The sequence below is a fragment of the Lissotriton vulgaris genome, chromosome 9 (assembly GCF_964263255.1).
Source record: "Lissotriton vulgaris chromosome 9, aLisVul1.2, whole genome shotgun sequence".
Classification (NCBI taxonomy): Eukaryota; Metazoa; Chordata; class Amphibia; order Caudata; family Salamandridae; genus Lissotriton; species Lissotriton vulgaris.
Window position 1 is genome coordinate 235,270,707 of NC_141697.1, and position 25,264 is coordinate 235,295,970.

General features: G+C 39.1%; 1 protein-coding gene across 1 annotated transcript in view; it reads right to left on the reverse strand.

Moving 5' to 3' along the window:
• The window catches only part of PLCB2 (phospholipase C beta 2), a 492,254-nt gene that overhangs the window by 25,530 nt on the left and 441,460 nt on the right, over positions 1–25,264 (reverse strand). Inside the window, exons 23-27 of the mRNA XM_086937381.1 lie at positions 19,271–19,358; positions 17,801–17,854; positions 13,929–14,139; positions 5,268–5,433; positions 207–283 (exon numbers count right to left, since the gene is read on the reverse strand). Coding sequence (XP_086793507.1) covers positions 207–283; positions 5,268–5,433; positions 13,929–14,139; positions 17,801–17,854; positions 19,271–19,358 — 596 coding nt within the window. The remainder of the gene's footprint in view (positions 1–206; positions 284–5,267; positions 5,434–13,928; positions 14,140–17,800; positions 17,855–19,270; positions 19,359–25,264) is intronic.

Here is a 25,264-nt window from a genome sequence, read left to right on the forward strand (position 1 = left end):
TCCCTCCGAATTGCATTCCTGAAAGGTCGCAAAAGCCCTCTTACAAGTCAGAGAAAATTCCAATGCATACAAGTGTTGTTATTCATTAAAAAAACCCTTATGATGTAGCAACATCTGTCATTTTGTGAATTTCTGGTTTGTACCTGCAAGCGGGATTTGTACATCACACGCAGAACTGTAAACAGCTAATAAATAAACATTGTCACCTTTCCGCCATCTCTTTAAGGGTTTTCAGCTCCAACGCCTGCTTCTCCTGAGCCAGCTCTGTTAATTTAGTTATTTGCTGCTCAAACAAAAAAGAAACATGACTTTTATTTTAGGAGCCACACCGTATACATGTTGTCTGAGATACGAATGGGTGTAGTTCATTGCACCAACTCTTTGAGTCAACACATAAAGTCATCTTGACAAAGCCTGAATCTGATCTATATGCGTATGCCCCTTGCCACCTGAAGTCAGCAGCCTGTGTGGCATTAAAGTACCTTTTTAAGATTTTGCGATGGGCAAAGGAAGCTTTCCCATCAGTGGAAATGGTTTGATGTTCCAGACCAAAAAATAAAGAGAGCAGAGTGGGGCTGTGAATGCGAAATTCTTTTGTTTACCAACAAGCAAGTCTCATTAAAAAGAATATATAAATATATACTGCTCAGAATTATTTATGAGTTGGGTAAAACGCCACAATGCTCTTAAGAATTTTCTGCGCTAACTCCAGTGGAAATGTTCTGACAGTGGTACAGGGGATATGAAAACAAAGAAAACATTTAAATCCGACAATTATGACAACAGGTAATCACATGTTTCATAAATTGTATCTTTTTTCTCAGTTTTTGCTGTATGTGAATATTTTTTATGCGGTAACAAGAGTTTGTAGACTTCCAACTAAAGCATACGTTGTACATGTCTTTACATTGAGGGTGAACAACCACAAATGCATTGACAGATCAAATCGGTTTGAATTGTGTACAGTGCATGCACATAGACGTAAAATTACTCGCCCACCTTCAATTAAATCATGCACTTAAACAGAGAAAATAATATACTCACTGACTCCATTCACATACAGACCAACATAGAAGCAAACACTCAAGTTCACAGAATAGCTACAGGAGAGGCCAGTGCAGGTAAGAGCGGTGGGGTGGTGCGGCGAGGGAGTCGACAGACGACAATGAAGGAAAATAAAAATTAAAAAAAGAAAACCACTTACCTTGCGCTCACTGCATCACCAATAAGGTAATGCGGTGAGTGCAAGGTAAGTGTTTTTCTTCTTTTTTTATTTTATTTTCCCTCGTTGTCATCTGTTGACTCCCCCCCCCCCCCCCCACCCCCGCCCCAGCGCTCTTACCTGCATGGGCTGCTCCTGGAAAAGCAGTCATACAAGACCTTGAACACAGTCATGCATCAAGCATGCACATATACCTCAGTCACAATGGCCTGTGGAATTAACAAAACTCCAATAGCCACAGGAATTAACAAGCCTCATTGGCCCCTGAGATGAATGTATCTCAATCGCCACACGCAAGAGTAAGCCCAAATCGTCCATATAGTAATGTTCATCAATAGACCATGGCCAGAATTAACCTGAACGGCCTCATACAGTAAAGCACCACCATGGTACTAGACAGTAATAAACATCAATGGCCCCTGCATTAATGGTTATCAATGGCCCTAGGCAGTTATGAACATGAATTGTCTCAGCAATAATGAATATCAATGGCCCAGGCAGTAATGATTTATATGAATAATGAAGTAAACCATAAGAATGAGTGTGAATCCTGAAAAAGGTACCAGCAGTGCTTAATTTTAAAAACAATAGGTGCCAGGTCGCTTGTCAGGAGGCCACTGCAGGTTGCATTACCCATTTTCTATGACAGCAAACCCAGTGGCAGTATCAACACAACTACTAACCATTACACTCCTACAAGTGTGACACTTGGGAGTACTGCAATCCCCCAAAGCCGTAAGAATGGCTTGGACAGCAGGTATTACTATTTTGTAATGTATATTCAGTTAATAAACAACTGTTTTTGTGCTCATCCGTAATTTAGACAAGCAGTGCCCCAATGTGGCAGACTACAATAAGTGCTGGTGTTGACAATTAAATGCTAGTGCAGAGCACTGGAAACCACTAGCTCAAATTAAGCACTGGGTCCCAGCCCTGGGATGGATCGTCACAAGGAAATTGGGACAGGAATCTTAGTGGCACAATCACTGCCCAATTAGTGAGCTAGACAGGACCTAAGCCACCAAAGCAAAGATTCTATGGAGCCACATCCTCCCTAGACCATCTCTACAGTAAAGGTTAGTGTTGAAGGTAGGTGTAATCTGGATCCATCATCATATCCATCCAGAGCATACATGCGAAAGAGAAATGGAATGCTAGTTTGATCTTTGTTACTGTTCAGATTTTGTGTCACTACCAAACCAAAAAGTTTAAGACAAGAATTGTGATCACTGTCTTTTTAACTGCTGGTGATCCACAGAGGAATATTCATTTTGTTTAATTGGTTTCACAACATCTTGTATTTCCCGTGCATGCACAATGTTTGCTGGTGGTTCCAAACAAGACTCCAAGAAAGAAGTGTGTGGCATATAACTAGAGGTATCTGGTCCCAAGTTATCTGTCTGGAGGCATTGATCTTCAGTGCTGTGTATGACACTGTGTATGGCATGGATTTGAACTGATTATGAAGTCAGACCAAGAGACCTATATCATGGCACCTTCAAGCATATACTAGTCCTGGCAGTCCTGCACTGAAGATTGTATTAATCAGCAGCAGATAATGCCTCCAGGTGGCAAACTTGACCCCTTCCTTACTGGACAGAGAGGTTTACGGGAGGTTGAAGGTAAAAAGAAGAAACACAAGAGCCCACAAAAGAACCCACAGAGGGCTCAACATCCTGTGATTCTTGGTAAATCACTTAATGTCCCATGCCTAAAAAAACATGAATGAATGTGTCCGTGTAACTGACACTCATGTAAAGCGCTCCAATATCTTCGGGTCATGTTTAAACAAACCAATACAAAAATAACATTGAAGACTATTGAAGAACCTACTGAAGAACCAATCAAGGTAATTACTAAGTGGGAGAAGTACGTGACAGAAGAGGAGGAGTTTGACACCAAACCATCCTAAGATCAACCTGTTAGACAGGTAGTAGAGCAGGAGTGAAGTTATACCTAAGTGGAGATGTGGCTTCCGCCAGTTTGGAGTGCCAGCAATTTGGAGTGCCATCTAAAATCTTTAGTGAAGGACAGAATCCACGTGCAGTCCATTGAATAAGAAATCACGGTGTGGTGCATTAAGTACTGGAAAGTGCCCATTGATGTAAAGCAGATTGAAATGGTGTTCAATTTGCTCAAACCAGAACTGGAGGTAATCGATCTATCACCCTGCATAGTAAATGATGCTGAACTCATAGAAACATGTACAGGCTCTTGAAATCCACTACCAGATCCAATTGGTAAATGCAAGTCCTCCTACTTGGGATCAGAGGAATACAAGTCCATGATTCTCTGCAATTTTGCCACTCTTTTAAAAATGATGCCTGATGCTTTGTGTACTGATGGACAATCCTATGCCGGCAATACAAGTAGGATGAAATGTCTCTCTGAGATACAACATGCAGTCTCCGAATCATGAGTCCTTGCAGATTCCAGGATCACGAATGGCTGGTGGGGTGCTCAGGCTTGGGTACCATCAATGAACTGTGGCGACTGGTAAACTGGAAACAGGGGTCACTGACAGTGTCACATTCATTTGGGACTAGTGGCCCCATGTACGATAGCTACATTTTGCGAGTTCCTAATTTTTGCTTTTTGCGACTCACAATTTCAAAGTTGCAAAATGCGATGTACAAAAGTGTGTTTGACACTGCTTGTGATTCTCAGTATGTTGCAAATGGACCTCCCTCATCAATATTCATGAGGCAAGTCGCAAATTGTGACCTATTGGGAATGACCAAAATCACTTGTTTGCTTTTAATTAAAGTTAAAAAAAATTCAAAGCAGCCCGTTTTCCTTAAAGTAAAATGGGATGCATTTCAAAAAGAAAAATTAAACGTTTGTTTCATTTTTTTTAAGAGTAGGCAGTGGTCTGTAGGACAACAGCCTGCTCTTAAAAAACGTTTTCTCAACCATTCACAATCAGGAAAGGGTCCTCTGGAAACTCCTTCCTGTTTGAGAATGACTTACAACCTACTTGAAGTAGGCGGTAAACTGCAAATGTTTTGTGACAGCTTTCCATTCGCAAAACATTCATGCATCCACTTGCGACTTGCTATTAGCAACGGACGCCCTTGACACGCTCCTTCCTAATACCAACTTGCAAACCCTATTTTGCAAGTGGGTAATAGGCTACTGACTCGCAAAATAGAGTTAGGACTTATCAAAAGTTTATTTAGCCTTCACAAGCAGCCTGATTCTCCAATTCTGACTGCTAAAACCTTTTTTACATATGACCTTTGAAAACAAAGTCACTGCTACTAACAATGTTAAAGATGTACATGTGCTCTCATATAGTCAACAAACAGAAAGACTGTCTTACATCTGAGATGATTGGAAAAGTAGTATTGTGAAGTAGTGACGGAAGGATTTTTTGTATCACTCTGAAGATACCAGCTGTCCTAGAGGGTGCATTCCGCCATCAAGGCTGAACTATTTACATTTGAGGTCACATAGCCATTGAGAGTCCAATGAAGGAAAGTACTCCGAGTACTGAGTTTGGGATGTGATATTAGTGAAGATACCGGCTACTTGTGAGTGGAACTCCCACAGCCCAGCCCTTCCTCTCTTTGAAATCTCTGTGGTACTGCAGGCTTAAATATTCAAGAATTCTCCAGCAGGTCATCTGCTCAGTAGAATCACAACTTTTCATCTCCATATAATTTCTTTGCTTATGTCTCTATTTGCTGGGTTTGGTTGTAGTATTATGTGATGTCACCAGTGCTGCCATTGATGATATCATTTAAGATGGTATCTATGGTGTAATTAACAAAATCATGAACAGTTAATTGGTGGGGGTGTGTGGTAATATTTCAGTGAGTTTTTAAAGTGGAAACATAATGAAATTCCCACTGAGTTTTAATAGGGAATACACACACACACACCCTACGCCGTAATGCATGTGAGACTGCGATTAGCATGGCAGGACTTACAGAACAGAGAAAAAGCTTTTGAGCAAGGACACATTTCTAAGATATTTGATTTTCTGAAGACCCAATTTGTGTCTAACTACTGAAATAGCAATAAACATAGTTGTAATCCTTACCTCTATAACATGCTGTTCCCGCTTTTTCAGTATACCTTCATGTTGTTCCTCTCCCAAAGAAAGAAGCTCCACCTTCATTTTCTCCTTTAGGTCCAAGACTGTGGGGTCACCTGTTTCCTTTGGCTCTCCCATGTACACCTCTGTGCAAAGATCATCTTCAGATGGACTGTTAAAAAGTAAACCCAGATGTGAGTACAGTGGTGATTGTTTAGTGTCTAGCAGAAGGTAAATCGAGATGGAGAAATAAACATCATGTCCTCATTACGGATACTCCTTCTTATAGTGATCTTGTGCTCCTATTAAACATTGTAAATAGTCCGCAAAATGATAAAAAAATATTGAAAAAGAGACATAAATTCTGTGCTGAATCTGCACAGTGGTGGATTACGGAAGTGCTCCTGTAGCATTCCTTGGGTACGTTCATATTATAGAAAGGATCAACGTGTGCCCCCTTCATTGATACCATTTACACACAAGCACTAAGCCAAGACACACATTTACCTTCAGTGTCCTGGAGAATCAAAACTGATTCCAGTGACACCGTCCTTTCTCTTAATTATCTAAGTTGTGTGCGTCCTTTACTTTTTGGTCAATATCAATAGATACATTAAAGCAGTAACACAACACTGATTGATATACAAACTGAAAACATTTTGTTCTGAAAAATAATTGTAAATATGCAGTATTGCAAGATCAGTAATCATAAAATATCACAACATTCCATTCCTACTGGGATTCTAAAAGTGGTGGACTTTGGTAAGGTCAGATTAACAATTCCTGCTTCAAACTAAGCAAAAGCAGAAAAAGTATTAGATTTTGGAGGGGTAAAATTAAGTATTCTCACTCCAAACTGAGCAACATTAGTCAAAACGCTGGACATTGGATGGGTGAAATATTCTATTCCCACTCCTACCAAAATTCCAGTAGAGAAGGGTTAGACTTTAAAGGGATAATATTTACTATTCTCAATCCAACCTGACCAACAATAGAAAAAGTTTAGTACTTCAGAAAAGTAACATTTATTGTTCCTAATCTGAAATATTAGGAAAAACACAAACTAAATATATAAACAAATATATAAAATATATTGTCTACTTAAATAATGTAAAAACCAATACATTATTTAATTAAAAAATGTACATAAATAGATACGACAAATAAAACATACAATTTAAATTCACAACATAAAAATAATGAAACATTATTATTATTAAATAAGCTAAAAATTATAACTAATTGTACAATACCTGAAATTATGCATGACCTTTCAACCTACCATTGAGTTATATATATATATATATATATATATATATATATATATATATATATATATATATATATATATATAGTTATAAAATCATGTCAAACGAAATGAATGAATTAAATAGAAAATATTTAAACATTTAGGGGCCCATTAGGGTGTCGGGCAATGCCCCCAGGGAAAGGCAGGCGGTCTTCACTTTGAGGACCCCCTGCGGGCACCCATGGTGAAGGCGAGGTGAAGGGTGCACATGGGGGGTACCTGTGGTACCCTCCTGCATTTGCAAACCCAATGCGTGCCTGCCGCTTGGTGTATGCAAATGCATACATGCATTTTTAGCATTGTGGCGGGCGGTGCTGAGAGCACCGCCCACCACAATGTTAAAAATGCAGGATGCACCAGCCACTGTGGCAGGCGCATTCTAATACCCCCCACGGGACCCCCGCCCGTATGGCAGGCGGTCCCATTACCCGATAGGATGGCGGGCGGACTAAGTCCGCCTGTCATCCTAATGACCCCCTTAATGTACAAAGTAATACATTCATCTACCAATAATAAAGAATACATTTTAAAACCAACAAAAATATATTTGAAAAAAACTTCAAATCCTACTTCCCTATAAACATAAATCACCCCAAAAAAACCTCAAAATATTAATACAATTCATCAAACAGAAAGAGCACAAACATGTTTTAATTGGATCACTGAAATAATATCGAGGGACAAAATATCGACTTGCAAAAATATTGCGGACAAAATATCGACAGTCAAAATATCGAGTTTGTATCTACAAACAGGTAAGTACAAAAATATCGAGTACAAAATATCGTTTACAATAATAAAGTTGTAAAAAATATCGACTTTATTAAAAACAGTGTTAAATTAAATTAATATTCGAATTTAATTACTAAAATATACTTAAAAAAACTTAAATTAACTTATAATAATTAAATAATAAATGAAAATAATAAAAATAATTTTTTACAATCTTATTTGTTAAAACATATATATATAGTAACATACTATAATTACATAAGATACTATTATATTACCGTACGATACCAGAAGTGTAAAAAATACTATTCCCACTCCAAAGAGTGCAAGCGTAGGGAAAGCGTTGGATAGCGTAGGGGTTAAAATTACTATTCCCACTCCAGTGGGTGCAACAGTAGGGAAAACTGACCCTGAACCCAAAAAATACCCCTTTACCCAAAAACTGAAAACTGACCCTGAACCCTAAAAATACCCCTTTACCCAAAAACCCAAAACTGACCCTGAACCCTAAAAATACCCCTTTACCCAAAAACTGAAAACTGACCCTGAACCCAAAAAATACCCCTTTACCCAAGAACTGAAAACTGACCCTGAACCCTAAAAATACCCCTTTACCCAAAAACTGAAAACTGACCCTGAACCCTAAAAATACCCCTTTACCCAAAAACTGAAAACTGACCCTGAACCCTAAAAATACCCCTTTACCCAAAAACTGAAAACTGACCCTGAACCCTAAAAATACCCCTTTACCCAAAAACTGAAAACTGACCCTGAACCCTAAAAATACCCCTTTACCCAAAAACTGAAAACTGACCCTGAACCCTAAAAATACTCCTTTACCCAAAATAATTAATATTATGTAATTACCAATTAATTATTAATTAACAATAACAATAAAGTAAATATATTAGCACATTAGCTGTAATTATTTTAATTTAATAATTAATATTATTTTTTCCCAATTAATTAATTAACAATAACTAAAAATTATATATATAAATAAATTACTCTAATTAATGTAATTAACTAATTAATATTATTTAATTACCAATTAATTACGAATTAAAAATATGTACAAAATTATAATAATTAATTAACTAATGAATATTAATTAATTACCAATTAATTATTAATTAATAATATTTACAAACATATATTAATTAATTAATTATTATTAAATTACTCCCCACCCTTATCCCCTATTAACCCAACATCCCGCTCCTAAACATTAACTACAATTTATATTACTATTAATAAATAAATGTTTTTTTTTAACCTTTTTTCTACATATTATCGACATTTTTTACTTTGACTATTTATAGATATTTTGTCTTGTAAATTTTTTTGAGTCGATATTTTTGTACTCAATATTTTTTTATCATTACTTTATTCGATATTTTGACCAACGATATTTTTGTTATCGATATTTTATTATTGTCGATATTTTTAACTCAATATTTTGTCCATTCGATATTTTGGAGTCGATATTTTGTCTGTGCACCGTTTTAATTAACAAAAAATAATAATATGTATATATATACATGTATATATCTTTATTAAACTAAACAATCAGATGTAAATAAACTTCATTCAAAAATTTAAATATTGACATGTTTAATAAACAAATCAATAAACAAATTATCCAATTATGACATTAGTAATCTATTAAAATACTTTATATAGATATTCTTGTCCATGGTATTATGTCTCATGATATTCTTGTCATCATAATATTTTGAAATTATATGTGTCCAACAATATTTTTTCAGCATTATTAAGGTAGAAAATCGTGCTGACACTGAATATGGCAAAGATTTCTAGCCAATGGGAGAAGTTTTTAACAAACACAATATTAAACATTGGGGATTTGCCTCCAACACACTTGCATTCCTGAAATCTAGCAACTCCCATTACCACGCCAACTCAAAGAGGCCATTGGGAATATATGAAGTGGTTGCCATGTTCTAACCTTTCTATGGGCTTGTTGAAAACAGTCACTCACGCGTCCACACCTGGCTACAAATAGTCCTTTCTAAGAAAGCTAGTATTAATTGAGAATTTTGGAAGATTTGCCCATCCACTGGCAAACAGCATAGCAAACACAAAGTAAAACCTCTGCTACCCTTTTTACAACAACATCTTACTGGGCCAGAGACCGAATGCAAAGATTAATACATTACCAATCTTTGACTATCTCTCTCTCTCTCTCTCTCTCTTGGCTCTGCTCTTCCTTGCTCACCACTGACTTCTGTAACTGAAATTCAAACTCCTGCTCTTCATCTTCTTCATTCCCTTCAAGCTCACACACCTCCTAAAAAGATAGGTCAAACAGCCAGAAGGCAGATTCCTGGCTCTTGCTGATACACAATGTCTTATATATACCTATCCATGTTGAGATCCATCCAAAATTCTGCTTGCAAATATGGCTTTATGGCTCATATCAATCACTCCTACCACAAAGGAAAGAATTAAACATGTTTACTATCTCCCTTTGTAAATTATCGAGACTGTGAAATCAGAACCATCAGTTTCTGGTGCAAGCCTAATAATGATGTCTTCCATCAAACAACTGGAACCAATGCCTCTAAGCCCGTAGTCATTTATATATGAATTTACTACCTGTGCGAGCAGTGAGGTCTCGGGGCAAACGATTGCGTAGTGCCCAAAAGCTTGAAGGCAGCCCCCTGAGCCACTTCAAGTGTCGAGGACCTGAGGGGCACCACTTGGAGGTCACAAACTCACTGCAGCTTGGTCCAGATGCTGAAGCAGGAGATTGGGGAGGCTTTCATGTCCTTGAGGCTCAGATCAGGAAGCCAGCAGACTAGCCCTGGGAGTCACTCTGGTGTCCTGCGTTTATGGGTGAAGTTACAGGTAACATTTTCCTTCTCTCCCAGGCAAGAGGGTAGCTGGCAGCAGGTCAGCACGGCAGTGCAGCAGTTCCTTCAGAGTAGCAGTTCAGCAGAGTGACAGTCCTTTCAGCAGAACGGCAATCCTTCTTTCTGGCAGAGTATCCGCAGGACCAGAAGTGTACTGTAGAGTTGTTGTCTCAGGTCCAGTATTTGTTCCCAGATGTGCCTTTGAAATGGGGAGAAGTTTCTAGAGGCATGTCTTTGAAGTGCACAGGTGCCCTGCCTTCATGGCCTTGGCTCCAGACTAATTACAGAGGGTATGCAGCCCTTTATGTGGAGATAGGACCCAGCCTATTCAAGTGTAAGAGGGGCTGGACCTAGCTCATCCCTCCCGCCTGACAGTGATGTCCCATGCAGTCACATCTAAGCTCCCCATGGTCTGTAGCTGTCTAGGAGGAATACACAATGCCCAACTGCCAACTACAACCAGTCAGGTGACCAAGAGACAGACTGCAAGCACCAAATGATAAGGAAATGCAAAGTCAACTTCCCAAAAGTGGCCTTTTCAAAATTGTCATTTAAAACCTGACTTTTCACCATAAGTCAAGATATTAAATCTAATTCCAGAGACACCAAAATAAACTGATTACCTGTTCCTATTTGGAAATTACACCTTAAAAATACAAGAAGGCAACTTCAATGTTATCCTAAAGGAGAGGTAGGCCTTGCAATAGTAAAAAAACATTTAAGAGTTTTCACTACCAGGACAAGTGAAGCTTAAAAGTACATGTCCTACTTTTTAAATACATTTTACTCTGCCGACTGGGCTGGTCAAGGCCTATCCTAGGGTTGACTTACATATATTTAACACGCATTTGCAATGCAATTGGTGTCACCTTTGGGCCTTTATATGTATTTAGCTATGCAGCACATTAGCATGGGTGCTGAAATATCTACTGTTCATTAACATGGAGGGAAAGCAAGCACCAAACCGTATGACATACCAGGTATGGGAACACATGGAGAGAAATATTGCCTTTAAGTTGGAAATGGTATAGTCCAAAGCTCTGCTTTTAATATAAAATCAGGGCCTTCGGTGGTCATATCACTGAAAATGCAAGATTTGAAAAAAATATTATTGTCTACGGGTGCTTGTGGAATACAATTTCTATGGACTGGAATCTAGAGAATGCTAAAGTGATTCTGGTATTTTGCTGACCTCTGCTGATCGTTTTCTATCAAGAAAGTTGAATAGAGGCAGTTGCCAGAAAAATTTAAAAAAGAAAGTCCCTCAGCAGAAAGCAATTCTGGTATTTACTGACCTCTACGGGTTCTTTTCTATTAAGACAATTAAATAGACGCAGTTGAACAGAGATAAAGTCCCTTCGCGGAAGCGGACAAGTCCTAGGGCTGATCTCCAGAGCTCATGAAGTACCATATATAAGTATATATAAGAGGTCTCGAATGCTCGACCTAAAAAGGAAGGTTTGGACCTGACAAAAGGTTTACTGTGCCAGATCAAAATGGCAGTTTAAAACAGCACGCAGGCTGAGTGGGCATGCCTGAGACATGTTAAAGTGTTACTTAGGTGGGAGGCACAATCAGTGCTGCAGGCCCACTAGTTCTTATTTTACAGGCCTTGGGCCACTTTACCAGGGACTTACAAGTACATTAAATATGCCAATTGGGTATGAGCCAATCTAACATGTTTTAAGATGTGAGCACAAGCACTTTAGCACTGATTAGCAGTGACATTGTGTGAAGAGTCCCAAGGCCAACAAAAACTAATACAATATTAGGAGGGAGTGCAAACATTTGGAGGATGACCCTGCAAAAGGGCCAAGTCCAACACATACGTACCTACATACATACATGCATAACTTCATCTATATCTCCATACATACAAACATAAAATAGGAGTACTATAATCACACTTATGTGTGACAAAGGGAAACACTCAAACACTACAATCCTACTAAGGCCCTCCATTTACACATGCTACAACATATCACAAGTTCTTTTATGCTATGTTAATTCACCCTGATGCCTTCGCTGGTGCAATGATTTACGTTTCGCACAATTTCTGAAGCTCTCTACAACTGGTTCTCTCAAGGATTGATTGATTTTAATTTTGACCACAACAATTGTTCTAACAATGAGCGGAACACATTTTCCTAATGTTATCCAATGGTGAAAACCTTGAGGTATAATGATGACCCTTAAGTACATCTTGAAATAGAAGCAGCTCAGAAATATCGTCACCAGTTGCACGAGGCACTTGCTCCTTACTGTCCAAATCCAGAATAATACTCAGATTTCTTTGCCACAATCAATAATGCAGCAAATTGCCCACCTCCCTTACAAAGACACTATCCCAGATCCTTCATTTCCTAAATTTTGACATGAAAAATGTTCATATTTTTATGAGCTTTACCCATATCTATGCTCACATTCCCTGTTCCCAAAGCCTGTCTAACAGTCAGATAACACAAGGCTGTTCAGCTAGTCAGGACCATCACACATACTCATTTGAATAGAGCTAACTGGGTGATCTTTTCTTAATTTTCTCAGTGCCGTGGTACCATCAACACCAAGTTACTGAAACCCTCCATCTACAACAAACTGTACTTCTGTGTTAGTACCCTCGGAATCACGTTAGTCACTATTTTGGTTGCAATATCTTTGTAGGATGATTTGTTTTCAATATTCTGACATGCAACCTTTACTTATAAAGTCCCAAGCTTTATCATATCACGTTTAGTCAAGACACTTAGGGCCCCATTAGGATGGCGGACCGCAATGTTAAAAATACGACAGGCGCATCCTAATTTCCCCCACGGGCCGCCGCCCTTATTGCGGGCGGTCCCTTTTACCGTGAGGATGGCGGACTTAATGATGCCCTTAGACACTGCAGTCAGAAATTGTAGAGGACTCAGTAACTTCAACATGCTCAATACCCATATCAGTTACCTTATGGGTGTCTCTTGTCCCATACTAAGACCAAGCAGTAACCATCTTAGCACCTTTGCAGAAATATCTGCGGCAAGATGGATCCGGTACCTTCTAAATCCCAGTAAAAAGCAAGAGATCAAAATGTGGCAGATGCTGTGAGAAAACTGAGATATTTCTCTTGTCCAAAAGTCCATGCAGGCTAGATATTCACACACACACATAAATACAAGTGGAGTCCTAACAATGAGGGCATGCTTAGTCGCACTGGAACAAGTATAGTTTTAAACACATTTGATGCCATTCCAAAGTAACTGGCATTAATTGCCTCAGCTGTGTACCATGACATTGTCACAACATGAAAAGCATACGTTCCCTGGTTTTGAGCCCTTCTTTGTATTGGATCTGGACTACTTTAGTAATGGCATGGCTCCCTGCATTAACACAAATATTTGTACATGCAAATCAGCTTCTGCTCCAGAAATACGAGACGAGGATCCTAGTCACGTTCTGCTTGCATTCTCCTTTCCGAAAACGTTTTAGGTAGTAAATGTAAGTACTAACTGAAGTAAAAGTAAATTGAAGTATTTCAAGATGGTCAGCGAGAGAGTGGGCGAGAGATCAAGCATACAAAAATAGGTTTTCTGTCTCTATGAAATGAACCTGTGTTAAATTGTTTAGTTTTTCTATTTCTCGTTACAAATATGCCTCTACTTGCAAGAGTGGCTCCAATGGCCTGTTACTCAAAGTGCATCCATATTAGAACCTGCTCAAAGGAACTTGTACTGCAAATTATACGTGTGTAACACCATTATATATATACATTACCTTTTGTTTTTCTTGCTCTTTAGGGAACCAGCTTTCTTCTTGTTTTTCTGACTGCTGAGCTCTAATAATAGTGCAGAATATTTCTGCAGAATTAATTCTTTGCATTTGCTGCTCTTCCGTTCCATTTCCTTGAGTTCCTTCTCTTGTTTCTTCAGTAATTTTAAGAAACTTTTATGCTTCTGTAATTCCTCCAGGGTGGCAGTCTGAGACTCTGAAACAAAATGTCCATTTGAATGTTCTGTCCATCTCTGTTTTTTTCACTTTATACCTACCGTACCCTCAAACTCTTTCTTTACATGATGCTTAATGGTAACTAGACATAATATCGAAAACAAATATAGAATGGACAGAATATCGAATCCAAAATATAGAATGGACATAATATCAAATGGACATAATATAGTGGTTAATAATATCGAAATGCAGGTAAGTAATATCGACTGTCAAAATATCGAAGTACATAATATAGGCATTAAATATACCGAATTTTAAATAATATCGATTTTTTAACGTGCTTTGTATGTTAGTATATGTGTTAAAAGTGTATAACATGTTTGTAATGTATGTTTAATTATCTTTTTTAAGTTAAGAAATGTATGTAAAATCATTTTTGTGTATTTTACTTCCGTAGCCGGTTGTGGGTTTATAGGGGAATAGGGTGGGAAGTATTTTAATTATAGTAAATTAAATAATAATTTTTAGGAATTAATACTTATTTTTTATTTAATTTTGTGTAATAGTTCTGTAGCTGGTTGTGGGTTTATAGGGTATTAGGTTGGGAAGTAATTTCATTGTAATTAAGTAAATATTTATTTTTATTTATTTGTATTGATAATTAATTTATTGTTAATTAATTATTGATTGGTAATGAATTTGTATTAATTGGCAATTTTTTAATTAATTGATTAATTGATAATTATGTTAATTGTATTAATTTATTATTCAGAGCAGGTTGTGGGTTTATAGAGGAATAGGGTGGGAAGTAATTTCATTACAATTACAGAAGTATTGAAATTATTTATGTATATTGATAATTAAGTTATTTTTAATAAATTATTAATTGGGAATTTTTTTATTACTTAGTACCTTTTTGGTGTTGAAAATTAATTGGTTGTTAATTATTAATAGGTAATTATTCATAAATAATATTTATTGGTATTTATAATTAATTAATTATTACATATTTTGTAATTGGTAATTAATTTTAAATAATTTTTTATTGGTATTGATAATTAATTTATTTTATTTAAATATTAAAACATTACTTTCCCTACTGTTGCATTCACTGGAGTGGGAATAGTCATTTTCACCCATACGCTATCCAACGCTTTCGCTACTGTTGCACTCTCTGGAGTGGGAATTGTAATTGTTACCCTCCAGCTATCCAACGCTTTCCTTACTGCTGCACTCTCTGGAGTGGGAATGGTAATTTTTACCCTCCCGCTATCCAATGATTTCCCTAATGTTGCACTCTCTACGGTGGGAATAGTAATTTTTACCCTCCCGCTATCCAACGCTTTCCCTACTGTTGCACTCACTGGAGTGGGAATAGTAATTTTTACCCTCCCGCTATCCAACACTTTCTCTACTATTGCACTCTCTGGAGTGGGAGTAGTAATTTTTACCCCAATGCTATCCAATGCTTTCCCTGCTTTTGCACTCACTGGAGTGGGAATAGTAAATGTTACCCTCCCACTATCCAACACTGATGTAAAAGTATTTTTAGTGATGACATATATTATTTATTAATTTTAATATTTTTTAATCAATTTTAAGTATGTTTGTTTAAATTATTTTTATTTAATTAAGTTAATATTACTTTGAACATATTTAAAAAATTTGATATTTTTTACAAACTATATTTTAAACAACGATATTTTGTCTTCGATATTTTTGTACTTACCTGTTTCTAGATAGGGAGTCGATATTCTGAACTTCGATATTTTGGTGTCGATATTCTGTCCATTCTATTTTTTTTGTTGTCGATATTTAATCAGTGATCCGTCAAAGATACAAGTCTTTTCTCTCTTTCTATGTTAATTTCGCAGATATAAGTGTAGGCTTACACACTTCGGAAAATAATGGGGCAATAAACATAGAGAAAGCCACTTAAAGGCAATTTGATTCCTGGCCCCATCCCACTATCTTGAGTAGCCTCTGTCTGACTGCCTTGAGTTCTGGGTTCAATAGAATTAGTGGGACTGAAACACCCTTTCCCTGTGACTACCAAAAGCAACAGCAGCCTTGGGGCCTGATTTACATTTTATCAACAAAATAATCGTCTGCCTACCCAATTTAAATGGTGGTGGTCCATTGGTCTTTGCCGTGGTTACACCACCCTCGTCTGCCCGATAGACAGAGGCCGCCCTTTATGTCCGCCCAGCTAATTTAAATGGGTAAACATACTGGTCAGTTTCCACAGCCTACCACTACCAGAAAAACCCTGGCGTTAACGGGCAGTGAAAACTCTCTAATGCCCCGTTCATTATGAGAGGTAACACCTATGGCAAGGGGATCATTTCTTTATTTTCAAAAAGCAAATCCTGCTTTGGGATTTTCTTTCTGAAAAAAATATAGGTTAGATGGATGTCTTTGTCATGTTGATAGAACATGCGACAAGTTTAAAAAAAACATTGACAGGAACCGATGTGATGGCAGTTCCTGAGAATACTTTAGAAATTACTGCCAGACTGGCAGTCATTTCTAAATTTTGTGGATGAGGACTGCGTCATCCTTATCGAGTAAACTCCGTCCATCAAAATTTAAATCCCCCCTTAGTTCCTACTGGTGGCCAATAGGAAGAAGAGTATGATTGCAATTGGAAGCCACTTATATTAGTTAAACAGTAACTCTGCATTGTGGCAGGCACTGAGCAGAATTGAGCAACCTCTCTAACATAATAAGCAGCCCTGTAAATATATGAGATGCAGAACTGCCATAACCGGCTGGGCTGCGTGTAGTGAAAAGCGCCTTTCATAAAGGGCATTCTTCAGGCGTAATGGACAAGCACGTATTTATTGAGCAACCCCTTGGAATAATTATGCAACTTTCTGACACTGACATAATACATAGTGACATCCAAGAATTACAATTCATTCATAAACCCTCATAGCATTCAACATAATTGTGGGTCATCTACAAGTGATAATCACAATCAAAACACCAATGAAGTTCAATAATTACATATACTATTAAAACTATTGTAAAGAATCGACAAAGGTGGGCGTTCTATCATTAGAAACATCACAATTATCTATAATGATCAAGTGGAGGGGCTTCAGATATCACTCACATTAGATATGACAGTCAGTGAAAGTATTGCAATCTGAACAGTGTTTTAACAAAGCCAAAAGAAGAACATTTACGCTTTTCAGGATTTTGCTTAGCATTAACGTTTTAGTGGGCCCATGGTTGTAGGCCACCCTGCCCAGGACAAGCCAGTGAGTGAGTTGTACAATGAAATTAACACAATCATAGATGACTGGTCTGAATATATGAAGACCCATATATTGACTTCTCAATTGGCATAGTGACCAATTTCCACAATTGTTACTAGAACTAGACAAATGGAGTCCATCTGATTTATGCTGTGAATTACCTCTCATTTCTCTCCTGACAATATTCACAATTTGATTCCAGTAAAGACTAATTAGGTGGACAGGGGTCACTTGTTAAGCATGCATTATAAAATACTCCCTGGATGCTTTGTTCTCCTTTTTTTAACTTATCAAACTATGAACTAACAAACAAATAATTGCACAATAAAAATAAACAGAATGTCTGAGGATGTAGTTTTTTTACTTTTCTAATAAATGTAAATGTTTATAGGGTTTATACAATGTGGCTCATTCAAAAACAAGATTGTGTATTACCTGATGTTTCCTTTACATCTTCTTTTGGCCCAAGAGTACATTGTCCAGATGGTCCTAATGGAAATGACAGAACCACCGGTCACTACCAATACTCTAAAACATGTGAAAATGACACACATCAATCCTGGGATGAAAACCCCTTGTAAACCATCTGTTGTGCTGTAGATGATGATGAAAGGTATTATTTTAAAATTTCACAATCACACGTCAAACTCACATTTATGTCTTTCACTCCTTGACCCAACATTTCTCCAATTTTTTCACTTATGGTTCTAGCTAGTAGATTTCTTTTCCTTAACTTCTGATGTCAGAATTGTTTAGAGAACCATGTCTATATCCAGCCACGGCCGGTGGTGGCAGTGCCTGAAGGGTGGTGACGTGGGGAGAGGGAGGGGCAGGGTGGGGGCTACTAATGTATGGATTACGGAGTTTAACAGGTAAGTAAACATATAAATAAATAAAACGAATTTCGTTGCGCGCACTGCATCACATTTGGTGCAACAAAATTCGTATTATTTATTTATATGTTTACTTACCTGTTAAACTCCGTAATCCATACATTAGTACCCCCCACCCTGCCCCTCCCCCTCCCCACGTCACCGCCCTTCAGGCACTCCCACCACCGGCCGTGGCTGGATATATCCAAGAGACATTTAGATACAGAAGAAAGTACAATGCACATAGAGGAAGTTAAAAAAGCGAAATGGATGTCCACTGCTGGAATTCAGAATCCTAGGAATAATACAAAAGACGGGGGGAACCCAATAAATGTAGGGTGCAAATAGTTGGAAAAAGATTCCAACAAGGAAAATTAAATGTTTGTAAGTTAAAGCAGCGAGCACCAACCTTAGACTTGCCATTGATTAGAATTAGGGCTCTAGATTTTATGGGGTTTTTGTATTTATCCATATTTATTTTTTGCTAATTTTGTTTGTATTTATCCATATTTATTTCTGGTTTTATGAAAAAAATTAAGCTGAAACTAATATAGTTCCACATTTATTTAACCAATAAATGTGCACTCATACTTCAATGCCTGTGAGGTATCAATGATATGAAAACCCACAGATGATAAATCAATGCACTTAAATGAAAACATACACATTTTAAAATGAGCTGCTGTTTATGCCTTTTTTCTAAAATTCCTTTATTTTTTCTAACCTCCTCGCCTGTCAATCTGCATAGCTATTCACTTTGCAGTCATGACTGACAGCATTTAGAATCACCCCCCCAAAATCCGTTTTTATCCACATTTAAAAATAAGTACAGACAGGAAAATAAAAAGGTTTCTGTCTGTATTTATCTGTAAAAATCAGTAAAAACGGAAAATAGAGAGCTTTAATTATAATTATTCTCTCCTTCGTTAAAAAGCAACAGTGCCGTATGCGTCTATAGTCTCCAATTCATACATAGATCACACCATCCTAAATAAAATTCCTCCCAAGTTTGTACATCGATGGTTCACATCACCTTCAACTTTGTTTTGGCTGGATGGAGTCCCGGTGGAGCGCACAATGCCATTAGCTTGAGATGATGCGTGGCTCTTCCGTGTACAAAGCTGCCAGAAAGAAGTATGAGAGGCAAATTACATGCCAACCAAGCACACAATTAAGATGCAAAATGCCAGTGAATGAGTACACACTTTCTGAATAAATCTGAAGACCACATCCAAAGGGAAACATACCTTCAGTTTACTAGTGCCTTAACTGAAATTTATAGCCCGATTTAGGTTTTGGCAGTTGGCTTGTTTCTCCGCAATGGTGACGTCACTGTGTCGAAGATGCCACCCACCGAATTTATAAATGACCGCCAAGACAGCAGTCATTTATAAAGCATTGGCAGGGACCGCCTTCACTGTAGGTCCTGTCAATGCCTTTTGCAGTTTGGTGCAGGGTGGACAGTGACAGACAATCAAAAAAGTGCAAATGTCTGCACATCCTAATTGGTTGGATGGACATATAATCAATTTTCCAACAGCATTTACTCCTTCAGGCCATCAGAGAAGTTTGGCTAGGCCAGGGACAGAGTACTCACTGCTGTAACCAAGCTTAAAGTCGACACATATTTAAATCAGGAAGGATGACCACTATGTTGCCGGGGAGGGAACTCTGTTGTGACAGGGTTCCCTCTTGCCAACATATAAATTAGGTCCTTAAAACACTTAACAAACACTACATTTAAATCACAGTTGAGGGACTGAATATAATTGACACTGCCGTTTGTATGTACTTTTGGAACAAAGTGAACAATATTCTTAGCCTTTGCTTAAGGATTTGCGCTTATGGCATATATATAGGACAAACCTTTTAAAGATAGATCAAAAAGGATATGCATGACTGTGGAATCACAGGCTTTATGACTGAATTAGCAAAAGAGCTATGCATATGCCATGCATATGTACATCGCTAACATGCCAATCAGTTTGCAGGTCTCACCTACAGAAGTTTCAGCTGATTGTTGTAGAGGAATTATTGTCTAAAACACAATATACATACAGTGTACTTTTAGTCAGCTCTTTGCTCATGAGTGAACGGCTTTCAGTGGTGGCTGGTGATCTTTAATTGTGGAGAGGCATAATACTTGCCAGGAGTTCACTCCATTTCTTTCTAAATTTGACTTGAGAATTGCCATTATGTTAAGAATTACCTTAATTGCGCCAATGCAAGCATTTTGTCATGGGTGCCCCTTATTCCAACAATTACATGCAGTATTCCAGTGCCAAAATATTGCCACTGGCATTGCCCATATACCATGTATGTAAAATATTAGTCCCAGTGTTTCAGGGGAGCATTTTATTATCCTTTGCTTCCCCCAGCCCACCCCCAATATGCCATGGGTGCCATCTCTAAGGCAAATAATTGTCTCTCGCATGCCAGTACTAGCATTTATCCAGAGGTGCCCCTTTCTGTCAAGTAATTCTTACAGAATTTCATGGTATGCATTTTGCTTTGGGTGCCCCATGCCAATAATTTCCCCCAGTAGGCAACTGCCAGCATCTTTCCACAGGGGCCATGTCATCCCTTTCTTATGGTAAGAATTAGCTCTAATATGGCAGCAGCATGTTAGCTGGGTACTGCCAAAATCCCAGAATTAGATTGAGTATGCCATGGCCAGTGGCAGACTTACAATCATAAACATGAAAACAAACACACTCATACTCACTCACACTCTCTCACTCTTGCAATCACGCTCTTCTCCCTCTCTCACTATAACTCACTATCTCAATTATAGTTACTTCTATTCAAGTTACTCACACACAAACATTTCCATACTCACGGGTTCTCAATCTCACCTACAAACACATACACACACTCACACTTTCCCACTCAATGTCTTAGGGCCTGCTGCACCTGCACCTGCTGCACCATTGATAGCTTCACACCTAATGGCATTCCACACCCTCTAACAATCTGCAATCACTCACTCCTTATAACGTACTCACACTTCTTTACTCACTGTCTCGCACTAACTTACGCTTTTTCATATACTCTCTCAAACTTGTATTCCCACTTTCTTTCATTCACACTGACAAACAAACTCACATACAATCTAACTCAAACCAGTCACTGTTAATCACTCTCAAACACGCTCCCACGTGAACAGTCATTCACGGAGAAACACATTTCTTGTTTACATACTTTGCTTCTTATCTTAACCCCTTCGATGCTGATGACGAGCTCAGCTCGTCATCAGCCACGGGTGACGTGTGCGGATGACGAGCTGAGCTTGTCATGTATCGCGGTTAATCGAAAACAGCCGCACAGCGCAAAAATCACTGCAGGAGCGATGCGGTTAAACCCTAATGCTGATTTGTGTGACACAACAGGCGACTCAGCAGACAGACTCAAGTAGTTTGTTTAGAAAAGGTCAGCAACAACCCCAGAAGTGGAAATCTAACACATATGAACAACAAGAGAGATGCACATTGATGCATCTATTGGATACCGTGAATAAGGATTTAATTGAATTTGAAGAAATTTCCAAGGGGGTCGCTCTGTTAAAGAATGGGTCATCATTACCCACTTCTGCCTGCCATGGACCAGAGACGATTGTTAGTGGTTTCTCTTTATTTGCATATTTTAACACATTTTATATTACAAATGATGTGCATTGCATGACCATTGGCTACTCTTTGGTGTGTGCTGCAGATAATGCTTGTGTATGTATATTTTTCACTCCATCGGATGTATCAGTTTTACACCATCTGATTCAAAGAACTGTGAAGTGAGATGGATATTTCTGTAATCATTCATTACAACTGCTGTATCGTCTCCATTGCCATTTGATAACTGATAACCAGCGCTAAAGGGCTTATGCCTGCATTCTGCAGCACCATGACACTTTTCACCATAATCTACCTCCTCCCAGCTTCCTTTCGCCCCTCCACGCTCCCCCCTCTCTTGAAATGGTTCTGCCCAAGACAATCGTGCACTCTGCGAGGCTCTCAGGACTGCCATGCCTCTATGTTACACTACAGGCCGGGATTTCCGAACCGATATGTATACCCATGACTATTTGAGATTCTTGTACTTGACTATTTGAAATTCCTGTACTATAACTGCTGTAAAGCAGTCTGATACCCTCGGGTCTGGCTAGCGCTATATAAAACTCCTAAAATAAACAATAACATTTTTTTTACAGACTGTAATTATGCTATCAGCGCCATTTCCGCTATGCCAGATTTTGCTTGATTATGATTTTTTCATTCTGAACGCATACCTTCGTATTCGTTTTGGGACGCTTGTGTAGTATCCTTGCACCGCGGTGGACCTAGACTGCTGAACATATCCGCCATATTGGGGGTTGGGACAATTACCCATTGGACAGTGTGCACGCAGACGCGATGTTGCTGTATCTTTGTTTTCTATCTATCGGCCATCTGTAGCTGAGGTATGAGCTGTTTCTAGCCTTTTGGCTCCACATTTGCCTGGCCCCACGAAGCAATCAGAGACTAACCAATCCCCTCTTTTGTCGTTATATTTTTAGTGAAATTCTGAAGCGAAGTGAAGGCCCCCGTGACTGTAAATCTTTCACACATGTGAAGGCTGAGAAGAGGGCAGCCCAACTTTTCTTTGGCTGCCATCATTGTATCTTATTCGTGGCTTACCATATTACTGCATTTTTCAGATTAGTGGGTATACGGAATACTTTTGCCTCATGACAAGCGCATCAGCCAACTACCAATCTTTGAAGGAAGATTATTCAGACTCCAGGTGAGGAATTAATGTATTTTTTGACATATAAGCAGGAACACATTGGGTTAAACATTTTTAAAACATATGCTTATTTTAAATCACATATTTTGCTCTTTCACTTGTCCTGATGAAGGCCTGTGCAGATGTTTCTGATTAACTGTGAGACTTCGGGTCTATTGGTTGACTGTACTGACTCTATACCCCTTAAGGGCTATCAAGAATAACTACATCTTCCCCTCATCTCACCAGATAAAACAAACGAATGCCATTAGACAGGCTTTTCAGAGAAACTTGTTGTACTGAATCTGGATATTGTTTTTAGTCACACTACTTTACTTACTGCACTGCGCGAGCCCTCGCACTTAGCACTATTTGAGAAGCTTTCTTTATTTTTCATGAACTACTATTGATTTGCAAATGTTTCTAAAACAGGAATAATTGTAACTTATACAGTCTTTGTGTGTTCTTGCTTTAAAGTTGCTTCATTCATATGCCGATGAATTTTCTTGCCTCTAAGGGGCCTTATACACTAAATATATAGTTACCAATCAACTGTATTTTTTACAACTGTCTTAAACTAAAAGGACTATTGTTCTTTTTACCGTAGGTAAACATGGAGCATGAGTCTGCACCATGACATTGCCTGCCTCATGGATTGAAGTCTTGTTACACCAGGAGTTGTGCTCAAAGTGCTACCCTTACAGTGGTGAAAGGCTATAGCCTTAACTACGAGGTCGTGTAGTGATCAATAGTAGTGAACAGGTCATTTGTACCCCGTTTCATGGCAGCAGCAGAGCAGGAATCTGGTGCTGGGCATCAGAACCTAGATTTTCAATGAGAAGCCAAAAAGAGCAGCAAGTCCAGGTTTGAAAAGGGGAAGCCTAACCTTAAGTCCTCTCTCAGCTTCTTGATAGGACTGGAAGCACAGCCCGATAAGAAGCTGGGAGAGTGCCTGGGACCCTGCCCCTGCTGCACAGAATGGCTCCTCATTGGCCTCAGGGATGCACTGACGTGCGCCCTGACAGCCTCCTATTAGCAGATGCACTATGCTACCTGAGCCACGCACAGTATGTCTGCTAAATAAAATAGATTGTGTCTATGTGAGGGGGCTGCAGTTGAATTATGCCCCGCAGACATGCGCAATGCAGACATCAAGCTATGGAGTGTTGTATTTTGAAGCAACACCTCTCCCTCCTCTCATCAGGAGCCTGGTGAGGAGGCTGAGAGAACCCTGCTCACTGACGGTATTCAACAAAACACAAAACTCGTATTTTCATGAATACTGTTCAGTTACCTCCTTAGCAGCAGAGGCAAGAGGCAGAGAGTGCTGGATCACAGGACCAGGGCCGGCCCTAGGCATGTGCAAAGTGTGCACCTGCACAGGACCACCAAACCCCAGGGGCCGCCACGACGAGGATCGGATCGGAAGGATCTGATAATCGTGGCAGTGGCGGCCCCCTGGCAGGATTTGGCGGCCTCCGGCTCCGACCCCGGCTAGCAATGGCACAGCGTTGTTCAATCTTGTTGTTAGTTTCACTTTGATTTGGGTCCCAGGGCCGTCAATCTTAGCCCACTACCAATGACCGTATGACGTGACGGCCCTGGGACAGCCCCGCGCGCTGTGCGCAGTGCGGAACTGCACACCTCTGCTGCCGCTCTGATGCATCACGGTGGGTCACGCTCCCGCGCCAGGGAGAGTGCGATCAGTCACTATCCATCAATTCGCCCAGTTATGGCGAGCATGTGCCTTCTATTCACGTCAGGAGACAGTCCACAACTCGAATGCATGCTTCGAGGTCATAAGAGACTGCCGGCGCGCATCTCTTCTAGGTCTCACACAAAGTCTACGTCATCGTCTATATTCGGGATGAAGGTAAAGATAGCTCCTTCTCCATCTTAATCAAGTGACAGTCTTCGGGTGACGAGCCATCTGAAACCTTTTTCTTGTCTGCTTGCGAGGTAAGAGAGTGTCGAGTTGGGGCTGGCAGAGGAGCGCGAGGGAGGATACGTGAGGTAGATATCCGTTTCAAGCTAGGGGATTAGCACACGGGTGCCACTCAACAGCTATACATTTCTAGCTCTGCCACAGAGCCCAGATGGCGCGCGTAAACCCAATTACATCACTGCTGAAAATGGAGTCTACCTCAGACTTGCTTTCACGGGGAGAGACAAGCCTATATTTAATTTCTAGCCAGCACGAAGGTCGTCATCGCTTGACACGAAGACCACTGTAGATAGATTCCAGTGGCGTAGACATTGAGATGTGCAG